Source organism: Pygocentrus nattereri, chromosome 5, assembly GCF_015220715.1.
Source record: "Pygocentrus nattereri isolate fPygNat1 chromosome 5, fPygNat1.pri, whole genome shotgun sequence".
Lineage (NCBI taxonomy): Eukaryota > Metazoa > Chordata > Actinopteri > Characiformes > Serrasalmidae > Pygocentrus > Pygocentrus nattereri.
Window position 1 is genome coordinate 43,895,102 of NC_051215.1, and position 27,481 is coordinate 43,922,582.

Below are 27,481 nucleotides of genomic sequence, written 5' to 3' on the forward strand. Positions count from 1 at the left end.
ATAATCAACATTGTTATATGTATGTGCAGCACAAGCATCATTATTCTTATTGAGACAGTAATTGTAGTGTGCTTATGAGAATTTAAACTGTAATATGTTATGGTGTGGTTGGTGTAGTGTGGAGGGTAACACCTCTGCTGTCTACGCTGTAGACGCTGTAGAGTCCTTGGGCAAGATTCCTAACATTACCTTCGCCTACCTGTTTAAAACAATCAAATTGTGGATCAGAGTATCAGCCAATTGTCATAATTGTTATATTATTTGTTCAGTGTAACAAATTACTTTAGCATTACATCATCCCCAATGATGCTGCTACACAAATAAGAGCCAAACTCACACAAAAACAGACTAATGTTGAATAGCCTCTGGTCTAAGATCTAAAGTACTTCTGTAGTGTGTGCTACAATGGTGCTGGAAGGAGTACATACTGGTTTCTGCCGACTAACAACAGAACCTCACAGTAACGCAGATCTGAGCATCGTGTGTGCGAGAGAACGTGAGTGAGTGAGTGTTTGTATACTCACTGCAGCTTTGTCATAAAGGCCATGGTTGTCCAGCAGCATCCCTCGCTCCAGCCTGGCAAACCTCCTCAGGTCTCTCTCAAACTGCTGCAGAGACAGAACCACACTCAGGTCATTTTAACAAAGTTCTTATGCTGGAAGCCCCTAACTCACAAATGAAATAAGCAATTACCAGTTGATCACAAACTGGCAGCATGGCTAATTGCTAGATTGCCTTCATGCAAGTTAAATGACTTCAGAGTGTCCATCACCAAACTGCATCCACAACCTGTCAATCACCTTCTTTCACAGAGTCAATTCTTTCTTTCTTTCTTTGTTTATCAAAACTAAACAAAGAGTAAACACTCATTTAAGTTGCAGCGCCTCAGTTAGGGGTGGTCCTAATCTGGACTAGCTATCTAAATGCAGCTTTGCTGATATGTTGAATTAAGTGCACCGCTTGACATTAATCTCTTTAGAAAGCCTTATCATGGACAGCAGACTTATTTAAATTGCATTCTATTAATCTCCTCTAAACTCTAATGCTTTTTGAATTATGTTAATCTCCTGAAGGTCATGGCCATTTTAGCTTTGTTTATCAACAAAAAGTTTGAAGCGGAGGCCATGGGACACTGCAGAGCTCGCAAACGAACAAAGGAATGCATGAAGGAAAGAATGGTGGAACAAATTAATAGTTTCTTCAGATGGAAAAAAAACGCAATGAAGGATAAACGAAATAAAATACTTCTTAATCTTTTACAGTCCTGCACAAGAAGCACTCAAGATACGCAGCTTACAGACACTATGGAACAACTTAAGCCATATAAAATTATTTTTCTTTTCAAACCTTGTCAGTCTTCTTTCTCTCACTCTTACTCACTCTGTAACTCAATGAAAGCTCCACAGGCCCTGCAAAGCATTGTGGGATGGCTCTCTAGGGAAAGGTCAAAGAATGAGGTTATAATTACAGCTGATGGGTAGAGCAGCCCAGCAGGCAGCACGGGCACACAGAGCATGAGTGCCACGCTTTTAGAAACGACCCAAATCAACCTGTACCCGTCTTTCACTACTGCCCTTAATCTGACGGTCCTAAATTTTGAGGTTTTTGCTCATCTAACAACCCTCCCCCAGCCATTATCCCGTACCGTGGAGCCCGACCAGCCCAGCAGGCAGAAGGCGTAACGGTCAACTGGGGGGACAACCAGGTCCACGCGCACAGCTTTCCAGTCTCTCCTACGGGTGGGACCTCTCTGCTTGCCCTCCTCCAACGCCGTCCTCAGCTTCAAAATTAGAAAGCATTTCTGGAAGTGGTCCATGGCCTCAAACCGATGACTGGGCATTTTGTTCAGGTCAAAGGTCGACTCCTGGAAATCTGAGAACAGGAGAAGACCCTAGAAAGGGAGAAAGGTTTTATGGACTTATTGAAAATATTTGCTATTACTGTGAAATGGATTCATTAATGTGCTAGTATATGCTTACATTTACCATAGTTGGCAGATGCTCTTATCCAGGTTTCAATGTTAAAGAGGTAGGCAAATGTAGCATTAAACACTGGACTTCCGCAGTTTGTGTGACCGAGGATGTTAGCAAAAATTTGGCAATGAAAAAAATCCTCCATGGTGTTACGGTCAGCCAGCATAACATGCTCACGAATGTTTAAATTGGCATTCACAAAGCATGCATGTTTTACATGACATTAATATGAACTACGATGTCATTTTTCTTTTTTTAAATAAAAGATCCCACTTTGTATTTTGAACAGCTTTATTATTTTAGTGAAACTCCTCATTTCTGGAAAGCCAAAATAAAAAATGACCTGGCTTTGACCTTCTGGACAGCAAATGCTTTGCAGTGTATATAACATTCAAACTCAAAGAGTGTCAATTAAACATAGGATAACAGATACAATTATATTCATGCTTTTTCCAAAACCATAAGTGAGTAAGAACAACACATAAAATAAAAATAATATAAAACATCTAAAGTCTGAATTAACCCTCTGCCACAAAGCAATCATTTTAAAGAAGACATACAGTAAAGTAGAGAAAGAATAATGAAGCATAAAATACAAATGCTTAAGAGAAGACAAATAATTAACAATAAGTTAAAAGATCAGGCAAAAAGTGGTTAAAGTGTCAAAGCACTTTCTATCCAAAAGGTCTCAGTCAGTTCATTTTTATTTCGGCTGTCCAGAAACGAGACCTCGGGCTCGGTCATGTAGAGCATGTGTGCTTTATGAATGTTGATTTAAACATTAGTTTAGTGTTTATGTATGACTGTGTCATGCAGGCTTCTTTCAACTAAAGTGTACTAAATTTATTTAGTCATTCAGTAATTTCACTGATTAAAATTGTCACTTGCATGAACTTAATAACCTGATCACAATAAAAATCTGATAACTGCAGAAAATTTAACTCATTAACTCACACTAAGAAAAACAAAACAACACAAACAAAACCAGAACAAACAAGAGTAAAGGTAATCATGCCCTAAAAAACAATTACTGAGTAAAAATCCATGTCTCCATATCAGATTTTGTGAAAAACGGCTTAAGACATTAGTTTAAAACAAGTTAAGACATTGGAATGTGTTATTTACATGACCACTGGAATAATCGCATAACTGCTCTAATCCAATAATGATCGATTTATTGGTGTACATGCTCGCACACTCTTGAATAATCTCACAACCTAGTGGCCACACTGAGCCATGTGTGCTCCTGAGATACTGAAATAAGTAAATGGAACAAGCATGTGTGATTTGGTAAGTGAATCTGATGACTGCTTATGAATGCCTTCTTGAAAGTATATATGGGCACATCCTGCACTGAAACACTGACTAGCCACCATTTTCAGTCTGGGCCAATTTAGTTGAAGAACCGAGACTGTTAGAGGGCACATTTTCTTGATACACACACCTCACTAAATTGTAACCCTTAATGCAGCAGCAGCAGCAGGATGCCATTCTCAATCTGTGCTAAATGGTTCCACTCCATAGGAAATGAAATCAATTCCAGACTTTACCACAGAGAGGATGCAGGCAAGCAGGAAACAGCACAGGCAAGGTGAGAGGAAGAGGGAGAGACAGAGAGAAAATTAGAGGAAGGAGAGAACGAAAGAGTAAGACAGACAGATAGGTGGTGAAGAGGAGGATGAAGAAAAGCTAATGTGGAAAAAAAAAAGGAAAGAAGCAAGAGTGGGCTGGAGAAAATCAAGCAAGAAAATGAGGTAGGTTCAAAAGAGAGAGACAAAAATAAAGGAAAGCTGAGGGTAGGGTTCAGAAAGAGATGCAGTGAGAAGGAAAAGGGAGGAAGAGAGAGGGAGGGAGGGCGAGAGATAGTCTGGGTTGGCTGTGGATAGAGGCTGTAAATTGATTTCCTCTGGGCCTGTGCCCACTCTGATTATTCAGCTCCTGATGGGGGCAGCACTAAGGCGATTAACATTACAAATTGTCGGTTTAATTCCAGTATCCGCAATAATTGTTGAGTTACTATATCCCTCTTGTAGCCCATAAATCTGCAGCACTCTTACTAAGGAGCAATAATTGCCACAGGAGCTACAGCACTTTCTTCCTCTTTCTCTCTCTCACATACGCATACCTTCACAGCCTCTCTGTCTCTCTTCTGGTCAGGAGTGGTGACAGGCACTCATTGTAATTGTGGTGTACTATGCAGGAAAGTGCCTGTAACTCTTCCTTTACCAAACAGCCCACTCCATCCAGCAATGTAATATAAGCACCACACACCAAGTCAATACAGTACAAGGTGACGGAGTCATGAAGGGCATGACCAATTTTGTGAGTGGTAATGATTTTAAGGAGCCAACACTTCAGTTGGCTGTTGTAATTCAACATGATCAAGAATTAAATAGACTCCATAGTTTTATTTAAACTAGTCTGTGGGCTAGTGGTCGTTGTAACAGGATGATGGCTTATTTTTAACCCCTTAACAAGCCATGGACACAAAGTATTATTATGCGCTTCTATGACTGAAGAATAGCTCCATTAGTTTGCACTGCGCAAGTCCCTGTAGTTACTGAATAATAGGTCTTAGTATGTAATAACCCTGAAATGTTATGGGGTTAAACCACAAAAATGTGTTACAATATATACAATAAATTAAATAAGAACATTTTAAATCTGACAAATATTATAAGCAAAAATAAAACATCATAACTATATCAAGCTTTTTGATTGGTCAGACAAAATGCTGGCTGGGCAGTGCAAGCCAGTGTGAAACTTTTCAATTGGGCAAAATTTATTATGGAAAAATGGATAAAAATCTGTCTTTCAAAAGGAAAGACCGTGAGACTGGGCCATCTACAGACTGGAGACTAAACATAGCATATAGGCATCTAAATCCAATTGTATCTGGCAAACAGCCTCAACTATCACATTTAATGAGTCCGAGAAACAATCAGGTTCTGTGCTTTAACCTACTGTACTTATTCATGCTTGTTTGCATTTAAAAAGGAATATACAACATATTTATTAAAAACTAATACAAATTTGAGCACAACAAAGAAAGATAATTGGATCAGTTAATGCCCTGTGATGCGCAGTGATGCCCTGTCACCTGCATCCAAGAAAGCATAACCGGCATCACTTTCTCTGGGTGGATAGGATGGTCCTCCATCTCCCTCACCCCTCAACATAATATCAGCCAACAAAGGCATCTATTAACTAAAGTAAGAGAATTGCCCGTTAGAGCCCTCCAAGGATATTGCGCTGTGCAAGGTATTAGCAACAGTTCAAAGAAAAGGTGGCTGGCTTCATGTGACTCAAGGAAGCATGTGCTAGTCTTCTTCTCAACTATGTAGCATCACATGGAGGACATAGCTAGCTGGTGGAAATGGACATAACTAAACTGAGGATTGCCATGTCACCCCTATATTCAGTAATATTTGCCACTATGGCGATGTTCCAAATGGCGATGTTTCCTTCAAAGCAGAGCTGGCACTGAGCCTCTGTTTTTGTGGTTCAAATGCATTTTAATCTTTGAACGTTTTCGGCTCAGTGACACATTCTGCTATTAGACAGATACTTTTGTTTCACAAAAGTTCCACCTTTAAACCATTAGAAAAAATGGCATAAGGCAAAATAAATTGAAAATGACAGCGTAGGTCTGCACTTTCCCTCCCCACAAATACACAGGACTTCAATTGATAGACTGGTCTGGTTTTAAAAGTCACAGGGCCAGTGAGACTGCAGATACAAGGACATCATTTACAACAAAAGGGGGAAAATGTCTTCATTCACTTCTGCCCTCCTGCCCCCTTTTTCTATCACTCACACATATACACGCTCTTCTAATTAGTCGCAGCGAGCGGCGGAACAGACATGCAGAGGATCTTCCTCATCCGTGATGTGAGGAGCTGATTTGGTGAGTAATTACATGGAGTATTTCATTCCCCATCAGTGCAGAGCCACATCCATGAATCAATCTGTAACCCCAGTCACCTACAGCTGGCCTGTGCTCCCACACACAACCAGCTCCAACCCCACACTGAAATAGTGAAACCAATCTATCTACAGACCAGGAGCTACAGTAAACTACTTTTCCAATCGGTTTTAACAAGTTAACACATTCACAGCCTTCGCAAGTTTTGCAGTGATATATTTATATGATTGTACTCTTGAGCAAAGCACATAGGCCTGAGTTACTCCATAGCGGCTTTCCTCATACTACCTAATGTAAATCACTATGTTAAAAGCTTCAGCAATATTTAAATGCCCTGCATTCAGATGCGTCTACTATCATTCCAAATATGCTTGTAAGAGCCTGATGTATACGTTCTAAATGAAATGCTCACAGCTGTCACATTTGAAAATACAACTTAAATACATTATGTAAAAGATAAGGAGCCTATCTAAGCTTTGTGCCAACCTACTGCTGAGGGGACTAAAGCCAAATAAACTACAGAAATCATGCTCTGCTCTGCAGGTGATGTGGGAATCCATCTGTATTTCACCATACACACTCGCAAAATCGCACAAAAACAGACGTGACAGTTGCAGCTTCTGCAAATACTATCAAAAAGGTCAGCTTTTTAAAAATATCATATTTCCCTCTTTCTTTAAAGTGGGCCATAAACAGCTGCCACGTTCTTCCCATTAGACTCACAGGACAGCGGCCGGCCTGATCCAATGTCACGATGGCTATGAGGTGGAGTGGGAGACTTCAAACCTCTCCGTCTTCACAGCGAGACTGGCCCGTGTTAGCACAACACGTTTGAACTGCTCTTTCCTTTGATTTTAGGAGCTGTGCAGGGAACTGTTAAGTTCGATCAGTGAAATGACCAAGCAGACGAGTTAAAGAGTTTAATAGCGGTGTGTGTGTGTGTGTGTGTGTGTGTAGGTGTGTGTGTGTGTGTGTGTGCACATGAGTGAGTGATACATTTTCACTTACAAAAAATACAGAAAGTCATGAAGGGTGTAGTGTGCATGCACTCTGCACACTAAATCTGACTGGAGTATTCCCTACACCATTTGCAACTGTAATTTACTTCATGACATATCCAACAGTGCTGGTAATTACTTACACATTTGTCCATGACAGGTGAAAAACCCCTGGGCTAACTCTGCATGCTCTCCTGCCCACAGCTACACAGTTATAACAGTTTTAAAAAACAGACCCCGATCTAGCAGCTAATGACAGCTTAATGATGCGCAGGGAACACTTTAGTACTATTCAGATTACGGTTGTGTTTTAAATATCTAAGCTTGTAATATATATATATATATATATATATATATATATATATATATATATATATATATATATATATATATATAGAGAGAGAGAGAGAGAGAGAGAGAGAGAGAGAGAGAGTACATGTATCTATACAGTGACAGAGTTTACATTTAGGCAGCACTTTGATGAACAAGTGAATTAAATACAGCATTGCAGTCTGAGAGTATGACATTTTACAGCATCCACATACTCACTATCAAAGGGCTGCACTCATCTTGTGACTGTGGTGGTACCTTGAAGGGTAAGTCTTCAGTACCTTTAGTCAGGGAACATAATTGTCCCAAAAACCGTTGCAACTGTTCTTTTTAGATTGTATTGACTCTCTACACTCCATTCTGCCTACAGGCTTTTTTATTGTTCTGTTTTAAAACATTAGGTTCTGAAAAAGATACAAATATGACCCTTTCCATTGAGAAAACAAATGCATGTGTATTAACTGAGATACTCTGGTAATACCTCACATCCCAATGTCAAACTATTTCCATCTGAAAAGCATTTTAGACTACTTTTCAAAAATTTTAATGAATGTTTTCAGTCGTATCTAAAATGGCTGTAGATAAATGTATAAAGTGATTGTAATATGCTAGCCCAGTGTGATTTGAAAGAAAAAATAAAATGGTCTATATGTTGATTAATTGCCATTGCAAATTTCGTGATAGTGCAAGGTCTACTACAAAATTACAAAAAAGCTAAAATAATAAGAGATTCCAAACTTTTGAATGATAGTGTACATACATGTTCACATACAGACATCACCAGTTCACATACATATACACTCATCAAATACATCATTAGGAACACTATACTAATACTGTTCTCCCTTTGCTCTCAAAACAGCATCAGTTTTTAGTGACATGGGGTCCACGAGATATTGGAAACATTCTGTTGAGGCGCTGGTCCATGATGACATCATGCAATTCCTACAGATTTTTCAGGTGCATTTTCATGCTGTAAATTTCTCGTTCTACCAAATCTGTTCTACTGAATTTAGATCTGGTGAACAGGAAAGCCACTGAAGAACACTGAACTCACCGTCATGTTCACGAAACAAGCTTGAGACAACTTTGCTATATGGTGCATTTTCATGCTTGAAATAGCCATTAAAAATAGGTACATTGTGGCTATGCATTGGGGCACAGGCTCAGCAACAACACTCAATTAGGCTGTGGCATTCAAGAGATGATTGACTGTTATTATGGGCCTAAACTGTACCCAGAAAACATTCCCCACATGACATTACAGTACCTCCACCAGCCTGGACTGTTGACACATAGCAAGTTAGGTCCTTGAATTCTTGCTGTTGGTGCCAAATTCTGACCTCAACATCTTGTGGGCCTCATCAGACAAGGTAAAATTTTTCCAGTCTTCAAATTCAACTTTTCAGTTTTCTGTTCTTAACTGACAGAAATAGACATGATTTTCTGCTGTTGTAGCCCATCCGCCTAAAGATCCAATGTGGTATGCATTCTGAGATTCTTTATTGTGTGATTCTAAGTAAGCAGTTCAGCAGTTACTCAAACCAGCCCATCTGGTACCAACAACCATGCCATGGTCGAAATCACTGAGATCTCATATTTTACCCATTCTGATGGTTAATGTGAATATTACCTGAAGCTGCTGCCTGTATCTGACGATTTTATGCACTGCATTGCTGCCACACGATTGTCTAATTAGATAATTGCATAAATGAGTAGGTGTACAAAAGGTTCCTAATAAAGTGCTTGTTAAGTGTATATAAACAACTTACAGGTCATACTGCACCCTGACCTTCAACAGCAGAATTGGAAAGGTCAACTACACCATAGCACTAGAATGAACAGGATAAATCTCGAACCACCACAAACTCACTAATCAAACTGACAAAATGAGACGGTGAACAGCACAGAGGCGAGCGGCAAGCAAGTTCATCATGTCTTCTGATTCTAGGCCAGAATTTGCTCTCATCTGTCTCTGTGTGAGCGACTGGCTGCCCTTTTTTCTGCCCCACAATTATGCTTTTATATCCAGCTGTAGGTCAAAAAAATAATGAAAGATGATGAAGCCCATTTTCACAAGGACATTTTTTTCTGAGGATGTATTTTTACCTCCCCGCAGGCTGAAAGAATGAAGCGCAAGTGTGTGATATTGAGCCTCAGCGACGGCATGTGCACCCCTGAGGCCCAGCTCAGCCATGACAAGGTTACATGCCTTACTGCGACCTCCGCTACCTCCACTTAATCAGCGGCTCTCTCACACTGACTTGCCCCAGGGAGGCCTGCAGAGGCCGGCCCTCAACCACCAGCCTGCAGGGACCGGCAGCTCCACAGCACAGCACAGCTACAGGCAGAGAGAGAGTTAACAGGCCAACACAAGGGCTAATTACCAGCAGGGACTGTAGGTAGAGGGTGCAAGAGAGAGAGAGAGCGAGAGAATATGAGTGAGAGGGAATGGCTGTGTCTGAAATGTAATAAACACTGCCTACCCATACAGTATTCAGAAGCAGGAAGGCACCCAGTCATGTCTGAATCAAATGTTTGTATGAAACGCCGCCTGCTAAGGTTCCTTCATTCGGCCAGCTTTTGAAAGCCGTGTAGGTGTATCTTTTGCTGCCTTACATATCCCAAAATCCTTTGTGTCAGCACCAATATGGTTAGAAAAAATATCAGCAAACACCAGCACTAGCACAGCAGAAGAGAGAGAGAGAGAGAGAGAGAGAGAGAGAGAGAGAGAGAGAGAGAGAGAGAGAGAGAGAGAGAGACTGGTTTTTCATTATAAAAAGTTAACTGGGTGATAGATGGTAATGCTAACAGCTATCATATCTTGGCAATTACATGACATATTGCTGACTTTGAAGCACATCTTAAATGTGAATAGGCTACAGATACCTTCATCACAGCACTGCCTCTGAGGCACTGACTTATGAGATAACACAGGCAGCAAGGCGTTGAGAGATCTGCCTTCAGTTTTGGACACAGCCAGAGGGTGAACCAAAAAGAAAGAGAGAATAGGAAAGAAGGAGTGAGAGACAGAGATAGACAGAGTGAAACAAAGAGAAAGCGAGCAAGAAAGCGAGCACGAGCGCGAGAGAGAGAGAGAGAGAGAGAGAGAGAGAGAGAGAGAGAGAGAGAGAGAGAGAGAGAGCGCTTCAGGGAGATTGAGAGATAGATTGAGAGAGGGAGAAGAAAAGCCTGACTACACCACAGATTCACACACAACTTCAATCATCAATGGACACACAGCAACATAAAGACAGCCTTGAAGTCCCTCCACCAAGACATCCTACACCAGCAGTCTACGAGTCAACACCACACAGCAGCCTTGTCCCCACCCATGGCAGAAGAACACCCAGCCAGACACAATAAGCAGGAGTACAGATGGAAAGTTACGCTGCAGTGACTTCAAAATGAACAGCAGAGCGAGACACATAAAGCCAAATCAGAGACATGCTGGTTCTCATCTGCTTAAAATGTCTGGACTGATCTAAAATCATAGGTATGCAAACCTGAAGATCATTATATTATGCATGTGTAAAAGTGTACTAGTGTATGTGTGAAAATGTTTAATATGCAGATGATTTGGTAGAATTAGCACCAACAAAAGACACATTAACAGAATCAGCATTAGAGACTTGCTGTAATGACTTGGCCCTTAAAGAAATTGCACAGCAAAATAAACTGAAATGTTATTAATACTTAATCAGAAATATACAGTTTTGAATGTTCTCTTTAAAATTAGAAAGCAAACCCTAACAACATACAGACTGAGTGATCTTAAACTGGTCATTGAAACAGGAAGCACGGTCTTTTGTATGTGCTTTCTTTGTTTTGATTCTTCCCTGTCCTGCCCCCTTGTTTCTAGACTCTGCCCTTGATTGTTCTCACCTGTGTTTACCACCTGTGTCTTGTTAACCCTGCTGTATTTAAGCCCTGTGTTTTTTCCTAGTTGTTTGCTGGTCATTCTTCCAGCCTCCGTTGTGTGTTTTTCCTGTTTTCCTTTTTGTTATGTCTGTTCCTCCATCTGTCTGTGTTGGCTGTCTGACCCTGGACCATTTTGACCCTGACTCTGTATTTGCCCGTAATAAATCTCGCTTTTCTCAGCATGTGCGTCCGCCTCTTCATCGCTCCCCAACGTTACACAGAGATTCTTTTCTGCCAAGATTTACAAAAAAAAAATCCTCACTGTCCCTTTACTGCCCGATACTGAAAACATGAAGATATTACTTGGGAAAGATGGGAAACAACAGATTTAGCAGGACAGTTTATTCAGAAGTGCAATAAGATCACAGAAAAAATGTAACATTGCATCTTCAGTTATTTAATTACTATTTCTGATTCCTGATGTTTGGATATACTCCCTAATTTTCCAAGTTTACTTGTCTTCTTTGTTTTTGTAATTGATTTATTTATTTATGTATACATCTTTGTTGCATGCCCATATTACTTTCATTTTTGTGTTTGATTAGATTAAGATTAAGATTCAGATTAAGTGACCTTTATAAGTCCCACAACAGGGAATTTTCACCTCTGCATTTAACCCATCGGTGCAGTGAAACACCACATACACACTACTAGTGAGCACACACACACACACACACACACACACACACACACACACACACATTAGGGGGCAGTGAGCACACTTGCCTGGAGCAGTGGACAGCCCTATCCGCAGCGTCCGGGGAGCAGTTGGGGGTTAGGTGCCTTGCTAAAGGGCACTTCAGTTCAGTTTAGCTTTTGGTAGCTAATGTTCCCCCTTAGATAAAAGCAGCAGATCCAGGGGTCCATGGACACAGGGAATTATAGTAAACTGAGACGCTGGTGCTGTCGTCCTGCTGCTCGCACGCGGTCACTCAAGTTTGTGGATGGTGGAGCGGAGGGATGCCAAACTGTTTCAGAGTGCTGCCGTGTCTGTGTGTCCTTCTGGTTCTCTCCTTTTAGTTAAGCTGTAGTCAGATCTGCTGGAGTCATTAGCCACACTCTGTAAATGTTTACCTTCCCTGTTTATGTACAAACGAATAGAACAAAACAAATTCCATTTACCTGCTTTCTTTCCGAGTATACAATCACCCATATGTTCGGTTGGACACTGAAGGACGACTGACTGCTGAGCCCTCCTGCTACCCACTTCAGACCACCACCTGCCTTGGACGAGCTGCCCACCCTACGCTGATGTTCTCATAGACTCCTAGCTATTCCTAATACCAATATTACTGCTATTAATATTAGTAGTATAATCACTTGTAGGTAGTTTGACCAGAGGAGGATGGGTCCCCCCTGGTGAGCCTGGTTCCTCCCAAGGTTTCTTCCTCAGTTCTGAGGGAGTTTTTCCTTGCCACTGTTGCCCCTGGCTTGCCTACCAGGGGGTTTCTGTACATTCTTACAGTCCTGTTGAAACTTTGTCTTTTCCGAAATTCTGTAAAGCTGCTTTGTGACAACATCCGTTGTTAAAAGTGCTATACAAATAAATTTGATTTGACACGTACTGTCGGCTCAGGGGATCAAACCGGCAACCTTCCAGTCACACGGCTGCTTCCCTAAGCTTTTTATTTGTTTGTTTGTTTTTAATTATACTACTACTAATTAAACTTTACAGCTTTATTTTAATTATTTATCCTTATGAACTTTTATGATGTTATACATTAATTATCACTCAATTTGGAATGTATTATACAATTTCATATCCTGTCATGCCAGCAAAGCATCTCTGATTTGATTTAATTTGAGTGAGAGAGTAAGAGAGAGTGAGAGAATGAAAGGAGAGTAAGAGTGAGAGAAAGTATGAAACAAAAAGAGGGGTAAAGCGAGCGAGAGAGAGCAAGAGAGCGAGAGAGCGAGAGAGAGAGAGAGAGAAACAATGAAGAGAGCGGCTGGTGGGCGCTGGGTTATTTTTAAACTGGGAGATGACAGAGGGCCAGCAGGCAACGACATCAGCAGTGCAGCTACTGCCACCGAGTGAGCTTTATCAAACACCTCCCACTCATTATCCCCTCTGCTACACACTCCCCACACCAGCCAGGTGCTGACAGGTATCTCTCTCTCTCTCTATATCTTTCTCTTTCTGTCTTTCTCTTTTTCTATCCATCCCCCTCTCTTACACCATCTGCAAATATGGCTCCATCGTTCCCTCACCGTCTTTCTCTCTCTTTTGCTGTTGATCACATTTGCTGTCTCTTTCACACACTCTCACTCAGTCTCTCTCTCTCTCGCCTTCCTTCCCTCTGCTATTTAGAGCTCAGTGTTTCTATGCCCCCCAAAAAAGCCTCTCATTCGGGCCTGGTGGGCTTCCAGATTTTAATAATAAAGCTGATGATGGAAAGGGTCCTGACATGTGCTGAGAAGAACAACGTGAGCCGTGTTCATTTTTTTTCTTTTTTCATTTTTCATTTTTAGCATTTGACCCTCTTCTGGGCACTATGCTCTTAACAATCTGGGCTGACCAGAGAGTTTGTAGGCTTGTTGTTCCATAATGAATTATCCACCTCTGCTCCAGAGGCAGCACACTTTTGGTCAGCAGCCTTGACAAGAACAGGTAAGAGGTTTTAGAGGACTGTTTGCAATGTTTTAGAAGGTATTTCTTCACAAATTCCTCAAAACTGTATAACACTTTTGGGTCCATGAACTTTGCCCACACGTCCAATTTGATGTACATATTGTTGCTGTCAGAACAAAACCTCATATCTCATGTAACATGGAGCAATGTGGAGGCGGAGACACGTGCTGAGAAAAGCAAGACTTACTATGGACAAATCCAAAATCATGGTCTAGATAGTCCATAGGCAAGGAGTCAACACGAACAGATTGGGGAACAGACATAATAATCAGCGAAACAGACTAGAACACAGAAAACAATACATCCATGCCAAACATACAAACATTTCAAACAATATATAAAGCACAATCAAACAAAGACCAACGAAAACAAGGGGCAAACACAGGGCTTAAATACAAGAGGGCTAACTAGGGATAACAGGACACAGATTGAAACACAGGTGGCAACAATCAGGGCGGAGTCAAGAAAACAAGGGGGCTGGACTAGGAAAACAAAGTAATTATGTGGACTAGTCCAAAACAGAAAAGCACATGGTGGAGTGGGAGGAGCCAATCGTGACATCTCAAAAATGATAACTTTACAGAAAAAGGAAAAAACAAACTTTATTTTTAATGTACAGCGGTGCTTGAAAGTTTGTGAACCCTTTAGTATTTTCTATATTTCTGCATAAATATGACCTAAAACATCAGCAGATTTTCACAGTCCTGAAAGTAGATAAAGAGAACCCAATTAAACAAATGACACAAAAATATTATCCTATAATATAAATATATAAATATATAATATTTGTTTATTGAGGAAAATGATCCAATATTACATATTTGTGAGTGGCAAAATTATGTGAACCTTTACTTTCAGTATCTGGTGTGACCCCCCTGTGCAGCAATAACTGCAACTAAATGTTTCCGGTAACCATTGATCAGTCCTGCACACTGGCTTGGAGGAATTTTAGCCCATTCCTCTGTACAGAACAGCTTTAACTCTGGGCTGTTGGTGGGTGTCCTCACATTAACTGCTCGCTTCATGTCCTTCCACAACATTTTGATGAGATTAAGGTTAGGACTTTGACCTGGCCAATCCAAAATATTAACTTTATTCTTCTTTAACCATTCTTTGGTAGAACGACTTGTGACTTGTATGCTTAGGATCGTTGTCTTGTTGCATGACCCACCTTCTCTTAAGATTCAGTTCATGGACAGATGTCCTGACATTTTCCTTTAGAATTCTCTGATATAATTCAGAATTCATTGTTCCATCAATGATGGCAAGCCGTCTTGGCCCAGATGCAGCAAAACAGGCCCAAATCATGATACTACCACCACCATGTTTCACAGATGGGATAAGGTTCTTATGCAGGAATGCAGTGCTTTCCTTTCTCCAAACATAATGCTTTTTATTTAAACCAAAGAAATTCTATTTTGGTCTCATCCATCCACAAAATTCCACCATTCTTCCAATAGCCTTCTGGCTTGTCCACGTGATCTTTAGCAAACTGCAGACGAGCAGCAATGTTCTATTTGGAGAGCAGTGGCTTTCTCCTTGCAACCCTTCCATGCACACCATAGTTGTTCAGTGTTCTCCTGATGGTGGACTCATGAACATCAGCCAATGTGAGAGAGGCCTTCAGTTGCTTAAAAGTTACCCTGGGGTCCTTTGTAACCTCGCCGACTATTACACACCTTGCTCTTGGAGTGATCTTTGTTGGTCGACCACTCCTGGGGAGGGAAACAATGGTCTTGAATTTCTTCCATTTGTACACAATCTGTCTGACTGTGGATTAGTGGAGTCCAAACTCTTTAGAGATGGTTTTGTAACCTTTTCCAGCCTGATGAGCATCAACAACTCTTTTTCTGAGGTCCTCAGAAATCTCTTTTGTTCGGGCCACGGACTTTAAAATAAATCAGGGTTCCCACTCACACCTGATTGTCATCCCATTGATTGAAAACACCTGACTCTAATTTCACCTTCAAATTAATTGCTAGTCCTACAGGTTCACATACTTTTGCCACTCACAAATATGTAACATTGGATCATTTTCCTCAATAAACAAGTAGTAATGACCAAGTATAATATTATTGTGTCATTTGTTTAACTGGGTTCTTTTTATCTACTTTTAGGACTTGTGTCAAAATCTGATATTTTATGTCATATTTATGCAAAAATACAGAAAATTCTAAAGGGTTCACAAACTTTCAAGCACCACTGTAAGTCAATGGAACCAGATGCATTTCCAAGTCATTTTGGGCCCTTTCTTTTGGTCGATTCTCCATTAAATTTACAGACGACGTAAAGGCCTTTTTAAATGTCAAAAAACAAAAATTGACAACAATGGAGATACAAGGTTTTGTTCTGACAACAGCAATATGTTTCTCTGTCTTTATTTCTGCGCTGTGTTGCCACACAGTTCAAACATTTCCTTTCCATTCCATCTTATCAAGAGATCATATGTGACTCACATCCAGAGTTATTAGGCAATGAAGGTTGAGAAACAGGTCATCTGCCCCTCACGGTGTGTAACTGGTAGATTTGTGTGCCCATCTAACTTCTGTGTGAAACTGACCAGGAAACACTAAGGGAATCATTTATTATGACTATCATAAGAACATCTCAGTTGCCAGTTTAGAGAAATCCTTCTTTCATGACAGTTAAGTGGTGCTATGCAGGTATTTAAAATACCATTAGTTATTTATAGCATAGCTGCTTAGTGAATATGAGCATGAGAAAAAGCATATAGTTTGAAAATTCCCTGTTTTTAGCAGGGCATAGAAAGCATAGAGTCTCTGAGGCGAGTTCAGATTTCTGTGCTCATGTGCTGAGAATGATGTAAAGAGTGTTCTTGCATTTCAGTTTGGCAGAGTAACAAGTGTGTAGAGAAGGACTATGCTGTAAGAGCTCCTGAGAGAGGCAGTAAGGAGAGAAGCGCTGGGTTTTCTCATGGTGTTGTAGAGAGATGCTTCGAGTTGAGGTTTCTTTGGGGTGTGAAATATAGATTTGTTCTCTTTCCTCATCTTGTTCCCTGTCGTGGGAATTTGACCCGTGGGTCTACCTCAGTCCTTAACACCTTTGTTTGAAGCCTTGACCCATTTTTAAGGAATCAAGTAACTGATCTACTCAGAGTGAGAACTGGAGTACAGTACAGACAGCCTAACGTTCAGTTCATTTCTTCAAAATCCAATTGGGCACATATGTACAGGCACAAGGCTTACAAGTAAAAGAAATGAATAAATGATACAAAAGGGGAACAGATAGGCTATCTTACTCATTACTCAAAGTCTCACTTGGAACACATTCTCTCAGTGTAGATTGCTTTCATTCATACATTATCACCACAAAAATTGACTAAACTAACGAGAAGTGAAGCAAACACAAGGGACATTTAAAGTATGCATAAACTATTCTCTTGATATATCTTGATGATATAACGCTGATCCTTTTAACTGGTTAGATGCAGGTGACCTCCGATATCGCCCACCAGAAGAACCAAGAAAGTTTTTCATCTTTTTACCTGAAAATATGAAAGCAATAGTTGCCTGAGAAATTTTGTCTTAGATCTTTTTGTACTTGCTCTCTCACATCATCCAGCATTACGGCCTTAAGAAAGTGAGGGTGGCATTAATTGTAACATGTTTTAATGAAAATGAAAAAAAATGCATTTACCTTTATTTTGAATGTTACATTTTACATAGACAAGTACATTTTATCAAGAGGAACATAATTTGTTATTTTGTCATTGCTACACTGAAGCCCTGCTATTGACAAAGCCATGTTGTATCATGTATAACATAATTCTGCCTTATTACTGAGGGATCATGTGTCATTCTATCCAGAAATGTACATTTTTTGTATCCGTAGCTTTAAAAAATATATTAAAATTAAAACATGTTAGGGTTACAATTTATTTATACTTTAAAATAAAACAATAAGTTATTTTTTTATTTAACAATTGCACCTTCTTGAGCCAGCAATTTAGCAATAATGGTTTTTCAATCAATTTTTAAAAATTCCAAGCACCACAGAAGTGCTCGTCCTCACAGTCATGCGTCAAGGGTGAGAGCCATATTATTCAGGTAAAAAACATTTTTCTGATATTTTAAGTGCAATAATCTATATGTGACTATAAAATGTATTAATTAAATGACACAAAGAAAACAAATGCCAAACAAATACTACAACTGCATGATAAAAATCTCTTATTTTGAAATAAAAATCCCACCGATGACATAATTTGACTTCTATTTGCCATTTTCTGAAGATCTATGAAGAAAATGGTAAGTCCACTGTGTCTCAGTTATCAGAAATGTGCTCGTTTAGCTCATGATTTCATATGAAGTTTTTAGTTGATGTCACTGGTATGACCTTGTTTCTCCATAGGTGATAATACAAATTGATTAAACTTGATATTTTAGTGGATATTCCATGACTGACAACATGTGGTCTGATGCTCTGCAGCAGCCGTTTTGTAAAAAGCATTTTTTATTAAAAATGTCACTGGTGTTACTGTCTCTGGTGTTAGCTTTCATATGTGTAGCACCAATGAGGACTGGTAACACAAGTGACTCCTATGGACAAAAAATAGAGGACATTTCTGTAGAATGGCCCTCATGTAAATCAAAGCCTGTTGTCACTCACTAGGTAGAAACATTACCCTTTACAGTCTTCCATGGCGTCCTGTGTATGTGCACATTGACAGCTTTCCCCATTTCTGATAACAATATCACCTTTATTTTTCAGCTCTATTCTAAAATACATGCCGGTACACTTCTTCTGCATGTTCCCTTACTTTTCAGCGCACACAAGTGTCTGATATTAATATTTAAATCCAAGTCATTAATTGAGATAGCAATAAACTTAATATATACAGAATCATAATTTATAAGGTACTATCTATAGGGAGGTGGCGGTCCCAAACTGCTGTCGCAAATAGCCATCTGACTTTTTAAAATCACTGATTTCTTTGAAGGTGGAACTAAAATTTATCAAGCATTTCATTTTAAGATAAAAACAAAAGGTTTATTAAAAAATGCTGTCTCATGTTTACTACAGAAACACAAAGGTGTTTAGAGGTATGGTCCATATGGTCTGTAGGTGGAGTCTTATTTTAGCTATTACCCTGTATTTTAGAGCAGGAAGTGAGACTGCATCCCTGTCCCTCATGGCCACACAGTGAGCAGTTAGGTCCAATTGTTTTGAAGTAAATTTGACCCAAAATCTGAAAATTAGTGTGAAACATTTAGAATGATCACTACAAAAATACATATCTTTTTCTGCAATTAAGTTGATTTTTCGTGCTTGAATAGTATGTTTATGTCTGTACAAACTGTTTGCTAGTCACGTACTGCCATTTTTGCATTATTCTCCTATCATAATGACTTAACCTGTGGCATTTCAGTGCATCACGTTTAATTGAGTGGAATTATGTCTGTAATTACATTAGAGCTATGACATTTAATGATCAGCTAAAATTTCATAGTCGTTACACATCTAGCTGCACCTTTACAAAACACTTGACTATTTAGAAATTTCAAAGACAACCTCTTAAGCGATTGCATAGGGAGAGATACATTTTAGGGCAGGCCTGTGAAAAAGTGAGTGCACAAACTGGATGGACTCAATCAGGCCTAATCGTGACAACTGTGCAATCATCAACTTACCTGTTCAAACACTTCCACACTATGGTGTCACAAAACAATAGCAATCAACCAGAAAGCTGGATTCACATAAATCCAACCAACACTGCAACCCTCTTCACTCTAAAGCATGTGTCCACTCACTACAGGCACGTTTGCCCAATGAAGATAGCATAATTTAATTTAAATCAGGCAGTTGAGACATACAACAATAAGCAAACCAAGAAGGCAAACATAGACCTAAACTTAATCGTCTTAGGCTAGAGCATATTGCCAGAGCGGGTACACTCAAAGAAGACGACATGATAAAATCAGACAGCTGAGATGTGCAAAGATGAGGCAAAACAATGCAGAAAACAAACATACTGTATCCAAAGCATACAAATATTGTAAGACATTTGCTTCGACATTTTCACAAATACAGTTTCAGTTACTGCAGTAAAAAAGCTATGTAAGTATCACATTTGCAGCAAACTGATGACAAAGTCTTTTTTAATTTGTTTTTGGCTTTGGATAAGTAGAAATTGACACTCAATAGGATGAAGTGACCCTTTTAAACATCCTCAGTTACTCTTTTAACCACAACTGGAGCTTAAAACTGAAGGCTTGAGGCAAAGGCTGATAGCAAGCACTGCTAAGCAGCACCTGGGGGGTGTGAAAAGAAGGCAAAGCTTGGCAAAGACCTTAATGATTTGATTGGCCACAACACCGTATCAGCATTCAAAAAAATGTAAGGAATATTCTTTCCCATTTTGACTGGATAGGAGTGTGATCAGTGTGGACGGACCCAATCAAATCATGTAGATTTGACTTAACCTTTGGTGGTAGTGGTATATATATATATATATATATATATATATATATATATATATACATATACACACACACCATTTTCTAAAGTAATAGTTAAGTAAATATCTCTCTCATCTAGGCTGTTTACTTTGGTGTCTTTTTTTTCCTCAAATCAAATAATTTGAATTTGTTTTGCATAGTGCATTAAAGCAATAAGCCTTGAAAGGCCATGCAATTTTTCTGCTTCATGTCGTGCCCTTCCTGATGATAAAATCGCAGTAATGCATAGTAACAAGTGGCATATTGCTCTTATAAAATAGCAGCCGACATAACCCATGATAAAATACATACTTCTTCATAAAATACGTTATCAATAATAATCGTCTTTTGACATGTGGTTTCTTTGCCGAGAAACCATGAACTGCCAAAAGGAGGAGAACGCTCAGTGGGCCATCGCTGTATATTACAGTCATTTCTTGAAGTTTTTAACTTTTTGTTGTATAACAATGAACATGATAACGCCGTTTAAAGCAAAAACCTTTGCTTTACTTTTTTGGTACTTTGTCACCAAATTACCAAATTTTGCACCAATTCCAAGGCGCCCCCTTTTGACACTGGGGCTGACTCCAAAATGGCTTTCTGCAACCCAACAGTGATTAATACATCTAAAAAATTGCCATTGGGAATTCAGCAACATCCATACTCAATAAATGATGTAATGTTACCATTTGGCTGTAGAGGCTAGAACTACCATAGCTAGCACACTATTTAGGGAGTACAGAGTCATTTGGGATTCAGCCTGGGTTTGATGCTACTTCTGACTGAAACACAGGCATTTTTTTAGTGTGTAATCCATTCATGTGACAATTTGTGTTTTTTTTACAGTGAATCATATTGAACGTTAATGCAAGCCTGTGATACTAATGATTGAGTTGTTTAGGCTGTTAGCTATCTTGTAGCCTGTTAGCCAGCTGACCAGCCTAGTTCTAGTTAAGAAAATAAGGTGCCAGCCGCTCAGTTTAAACAAAAAACAGTATCTTCCTTTTATCAGTACAATCGGTATATCCTGCGAGCTGCATTAGAGTTTTTTCACTGTGAGACGATCATAGGTGTCATGGATTTTACAATGGCTTCATGCACGGCTCAGTCAAACACATTTTAGGACCAGAACTATCCATTTTCTAAACAGTATTTTGGATCTCTTCAGTCCTCACAGTGAAATAAATCCAGACTTTACTGCAACGTTGCTGATGGCTAGCCATGAGAAGCTAAGAGGCTCAAATTTACAAATTATAAGTCTTTCCATACCTGACTCCTGAGTCTGCCTATCACCATAGGCAGCAGTCCATCCTCTTTACCAGGCTCAGGTACAGTCAGAATGAAATCGACATCGTGCCCAAATGTTTTCCCCCTGCGTGATAAAACATACACATATAGAAAGATTTACCACAATGGCGAAAGGACATTTTATGCTTCATGTTCATCTCATCATACCCCTTCATTAAACCTCATAAGATTGTATACTAGGCTGCAGTGTAAATATGAAGGTACACTAACCTAGTGCATAACATTACGTGGATATTTGCTATGTGTAATAGCTTTGGCTCTTTCCTATAATTCAAACAAGCTATTTGCAATGCATCATTAGGCCCTGCAGCTCTCTGTTCCTCTCCACGTTGTCTCAGCTGCCAGGGCTGCTGTCTCCTTTATGAGTGTCACTGTTTTAGGATTATGGTAATGGGAGTGTGTTACACTGGGCCCCTCTGGGTACACAGCAAAGACACACTGAGGAGAACAAAAGTTAAGCAGTTACCTAAAAAAGCCTTTTGTAAAGCTTTTTAAACCATAGAAGATGCACAAGTGAAACAGAATTCAGTGGCAAACACCTCAGAGCTATGAAGAATCAAAGTTCTCTCGTTTGCCTTAGAGCACAAACACACCATGCAAAAAATTTCTTTGCTCAGCCTCTAGAGCTCACGAGTTTACAGCCCCCAAACTGTCTTGAAACATGAGTTTAAATGCCTGTGTGCCTTCTGTAGTCAAGCCAGATGGGGGGAAAGAGAACTCAGAGGTGAAAACACCAGAGCAGGCAGAGGATACATATATGGTGTGTCTCCAAATTCAAACCTTGCATTTCTTGCCTCTTTTGCTGTCAAAGGTAGAATCACACAGGTGCAGTGTAAACTCAGCTGCCTATTCTGCTATCACACTGTGCCTTTCATCACACCATAAAGAAACTGCTATTTTCATCATAAGCTTTTATGCTTCGCAGTTCCCTCAAAACACTTCTTTTAAGTTTTTTTTTTTTTTTTGACCACGATTTGACAGTTCAACATTCCTGCCTGTGTGCATCCGACTTCACAAACAAGCAATACATGCATTTCTGCAATGTAGTGGTTGGATTTTCTGGTGATGCAAAGATTTCTTCAGTGGTCCAGAAAAACAGTTTGGGGCACAGGAGTGTAAAAGGACCAGACGATCTCCAGTGGCCCGCCTGGAGACCTGTGTGATGAAGTTTCTAGCATACTTACATGTGTTTGTGTAAAAAACTGTTGCAAATTCACAGCCATTTGTAGCTGGGAGCACACTGAGTGTGCTGAACATGACAGAGCCGAGAGAGAGCTACAGTGACACACACACACATACACAGGACGCTGCTCTGTGCTGTAGGTTTTCAGATCCGTTTTTTTTTTTTGTTTTACACAGAGAATCCAGGCCTTTTTGTCTGCAGCTTGCTCTGCTTCAAACCATCCGGCGCACAGAAGCAGTGTCTGTGTTATCTTAGCCTCAATCCATGCCCTTTGATGGAGATCTGTTGAACGAACAGATGCAAAGCTGCACATCTCCCAGTTAAGGAGACAGATAACGGAGAATAAATGGGCCCTGTATCTGCTACGCTTCATCTCACCAACCACTGACATACTAATGGCAGGAGGATTGACAGAGTGAGAAAAAGAATGAGAAAAGGTAAAAGTGGGTAAAGAGAGAGGGAGCAACAAAGTGAGAGGAAGTCAAACCGATAGAGACAGCAAAAGAAAGATCAAGAGAAAAAAGCTAGAAAACTGAAAAAGAGAGAGCAAGACAAAAAGAGAGTGAGAAAAAAGGACAGAAAAAGTGACCAAGAGAAAAAGACCAAGAGAAAGAGAGAGGGAGAGAAAAAAAAGGGAAGCTGGTGTGAGTGAACTTTTACTGGTGCAATGCTTTGACAATAGTAATGTAAATGTAATAGTAATGCAAACCAAAAGAGAGAGAGTGAGAGGCAGTGAGTCAGAGAGAGAGAGAGAGAGAGAGAGAGAGAGAGAGAGAGAGAGAGAGAGAGAGAGAGAGAGAGAGAGAGAGAGAGATAGATAGATAGATAGATAGAGAGAGAGAGAGAGAGAGAGAGAGAGAGAGAGAGAGAGAGAGAAAGCCAGCCAGCGCGCAAGAGAAAGAGGGATAGAGCAAGAGAAAAAATGGTGAGCAAGAAAGAGAGAGAAAAACAGCAATTAAAAGAGAGAGAGAGCAAGAAGGAAAAAGAAACAGTGTGAGGGAGAGTAAGAGAGCAAGTTAAAGAGAGAGAGAGAACAAGAGAAAGAGTGACAGTGCAAAAAAAGAAAGAGAGCAAGATAGAGAAAAGAGAGAGAGAGAAAGAAAGAAAGAGAAAGAGAGAGAGAGAAATAAAGGAGGGAGAGTGCGAGTGAAAGTGCAAATTAAAGAAAGCAAAACAAAAGATCAAGACAAAGAGTGAGAAATCAAACCAAAGTAAGAGCAAAGTGACAGCGAGTCAAAGAGACAGACAGACCAAGAGAAACAGACAGAGTGAGAAAAAAGAGTGAGAGCAGTAAAAAGATAAAGAAAAAATATAACAAGCAGGGAGAGAGCGACAAAGAGTGTGAGTGAGTGCAGGTTAAAGAGAAACTAAAGAAAGAGAGTAAGAAAAAGAGAGAGTGAGTCAAAAAGGGTGAGTAAAAGAGTTACTAAGAGAGCAAGCAAAAGAGGGAGTAAGCAAGACGGAGACAGAGTCACCAAGCGTAAGAGAGGGAGACCAGGAGGAGAGTGAAAGAGAGAGAGCATGAGAGCTCAGTTTAGCATGGCTAACTTGCAGGAATATGAATGAACATCCACTCAGAGATTAACTAGACATGCTATAGTTCACAGTCAGAAACAGTCTCATCCTCACAGCAGCGTTAAGACCTATAATACATCAAAACTTACGCATGGGCAAGGAGTGTATAACCACTTGGGAAAATTTGCATCAGCTCTCGTAAAAGGCATATTAATTTTGTGGGTTGTTGAGGAGTAGCGCTGCTAGAGCACACAGAACCCCGCAATAAATGGGAAATTTCTGTGAAACAGATTTGTTATGATCAGCCTCAGGGAGCTCTGGGATTGATTTGACCACTTTACATATATCTGCATGCACGCCTGCCTGCATACACTATGGAGTGCCGGAGAGGAAGTTTGTGTACTTTCTGCAGGTTGGCTTTTCAAACAAGATGTAGCCTATAATACAACATTATAAAATATTCAATTTCCAGAACAATAAGGTATTATTGAAGTAGTATAAAGTAGTATTATCCAAATGTAATATAAATGTAATGTACAGTCTGGAATAACTATATTTGGAGAGCCGGTCTTTGATACTGCATGTGTTCTGAACAACAGGTTGGCAAACCAAAAAAAACAGAGAGGCTTTTGGGAGGGATCACAAATCCGGCAAGAACTAGATAATATTTGCTGTTGTGACATCGTTTAAGTTGTCCTGTTAATTTTGGATGTGTCTATGTGATGCATGTGCTGTTCAGTGTTGGGCTGTGGGGTGGTTGGTGTGGGTTGAGTGAGCCATGAACACAAATCGTAAGCCTAGCACACTTGCACATCTGTGAAGGCACCATTAATGCTGAAAGGTACATACAGGTTTTGGAGCAACATCTGCTGCCATCCAAGCAACGTCCCAAATACTTATTGAGTTTTGTTTAAAGGAAAGGTGATGTAATACAGTGGTAAACACGCCCCTCTCCCAACTTCTTTGGAACGTGTTGCAGGCATCAAATTCAAAATGAGTGAATATTTGCAAAGAACAATAAAGTTTATCCATTTGAACATTAAATATCTTGTCTTTGTAGTGTATTCAGTTGAATATAGGTGGAAAAGGATTTGCAAATTTGTAAAATATTCTGTTTTTATTTATGTTTTACACAACATCCCAACTTCATTGGAATTGGGGTTGTAGCATTTTAAAGTATGGCAACATTGTTCATAAAGCTACACTTTATAATATAAACCTCTAGAGCTAGCAAATTCGAACAATCCAACTAACAAAATCATCTGGCCCAATTCCCACTTTACTGTTGGCACAGTTGTCAGAGTGTCAGATGCGACCAGAAGCTATCTGACCAGTAATAGCCCAGTTTTGCCAGAACTGGCTTTGGCTAGTACCTCTGGCCGATTCTTGCCAGACTGCTGTGGCCCTGCACCCACATTCCGATAATTCCAGCATTACCGTAACTGCATACCAATAACTTCATTATCACCATAGCAAAGGAGCAAAGAAAGACACAGAAAACCACAGAAAAAGAAAGGCAACTTAAACTCAAGCAGCTCCCACAGTTTCTCATCAGGTAAAGTTAAATTCAGGCTAGCAGTTAATTTACTTAACTAAAGTCTATTAACATTTTGATGAACTTCTGCATCCTGAGGTAAAAGGACACTGAACACTCATTTTTGCTTTTACAGTTACCTTTATCTCCTGGTATTAACCAAACATCTCTGAAAAGCTTTAGTTAGCAATAGCTACCTCAAACCTAGCTACGCTCAAGAGTAGAGGGTAAATGTTTATATGAGAATTGTATTATCTGAGGGTTTTTCATGCTATTCAACACAATACAGCCTTGATTTTTCACTGATATTTCTTCTATGTGTAAAGCCCACTCCTAACAATGAATATAATTTAAAAAAGAACATTCATGTGGTGTTCAATGCATTTTGGAGAAAAAGCCTTTAGTTAGGTTGTTGTACCTCAAACTGGTAATCATCATAAGGATTCTAGAGTGTTTCCAGCCCAGTTATGGCAGAGCCTGTACAGATCTGGCATATGGATTTAGGGCATTCAAAAAAAAAAAAAAAAAAAAAAAAAAAGAGAGATGGACCATTGGAACAGCTGGAACAGTGTGATCACCGGCACACTCAGCTGGCAGAAACTGGGCCAGAAGAAGGCCAGAATTTCATGGCTAGATGGGAAGCATCAGTTTATAAACTACATAATAAAGCAGCCTTTATGACAACTGATGCTTGTTTATAAATGTTTATACAATGCCGAGAAGTTAATGTAGGATGTATGCCACTTGTCATAAAAGGCTCATGTGTCAAGTTATATGACTTGATTCAAACTAGTCACAATTTAATGACTTGAGACTCAACTCAAAAAAATCAAAAAAGACTTGTGACTTTGACTTCAACACCAGTTATTCAGATTTTGACCTGGTCTTGAGTCTCATGACTTGGAATGAACTGAGGCCCAAAGTGGAAGAAATGTGAAGAGGTATGTGAAATTGCTTTTTCATTTGAATGAGTCTCCTGCTGTAAGCATGCCAGAGTTGCATCAAATAATACCATAAATGGATGGATGGATGGATGGATGGATGGATGGATGGATGGATGGATGGATGGATGGATGGAGTTGCACAGATACTGTATTAGAATCTATGCCAATACTGGCACTTCTCAGCATCTCAGCATCAACATTGGGAATACCAATACCTATGACTGATACCACAAACCCAATTCTACACCAGTAGACAGGACTTTACAACAGGTCAGTGGTGTGGGTTGACAAGCAGCAGGTCAAATGCTTACATCAAAATGTGTAGCCCCAGTATTTTATGCCAAGGCAATGGTAGTGAATAATAGACCAGCAAACAATTTGAATTATTTTAACAGCTATTGCAACATTCACTACAAAGATGTTGACTTCTTTAATGCTCAGCTTCGTATTCAGAATTTGTGTTCCACCTTGATTGGTGCAGGAGTTATTTTGAAGGGTAAAAAGCCTGAGCATGGTAGCAGTGTATGCTTGAATACTGTCATTACTGAACAATGCATACTGACTTGAACTGAGACTTGCCTGGGACTCAAGTGTTGACTTAAGACTTTCGTGATACTTGCAACTTCAACACTTGTTCCCACTTCTGAGAGTCATATAGACTTACAAATGTAAAATGTAACTGAAAATACTCAGTAAAGTACAAATAAAACAGAACTTTAAAGAAGTACATGTAATGAAGTAAAGGTGAACAGTTACTATC

The 27,481-nt window shown here is 39.7% G+C and overlaps 1 protein-coding gene across 1 annotated transcript in view; it reads right to left on the bottom strand.

The window, feature by feature from the left end:
• dntt (deoxynucleotidyltransferase, terminal) overlaps window positions 1-27,481 on the bottom strand; it is a 159,137-nt gene that overhangs the window by 54,279 nt on the left and 77,377 nt on the right. Inside the window, exons 8-10 of the mRNA XM_017696493.2 lie at window positions 21,507-21,609; window positions 1,646-1,891; window positions 525-608 (exon numbers count right to left, since the gene is read on the bottom strand). Of these exons, the coding sequence (XP_017551982.2) occupies window positions 525-608; window positions 1,646-1,891; window positions 21,507-21,609 (433 nt within the window). The remainder of the gene's footprint in view (window positions 1-524; window positions 609-1,645; window positions 1,892-21,506; window positions 21,610-27,481) is intronic.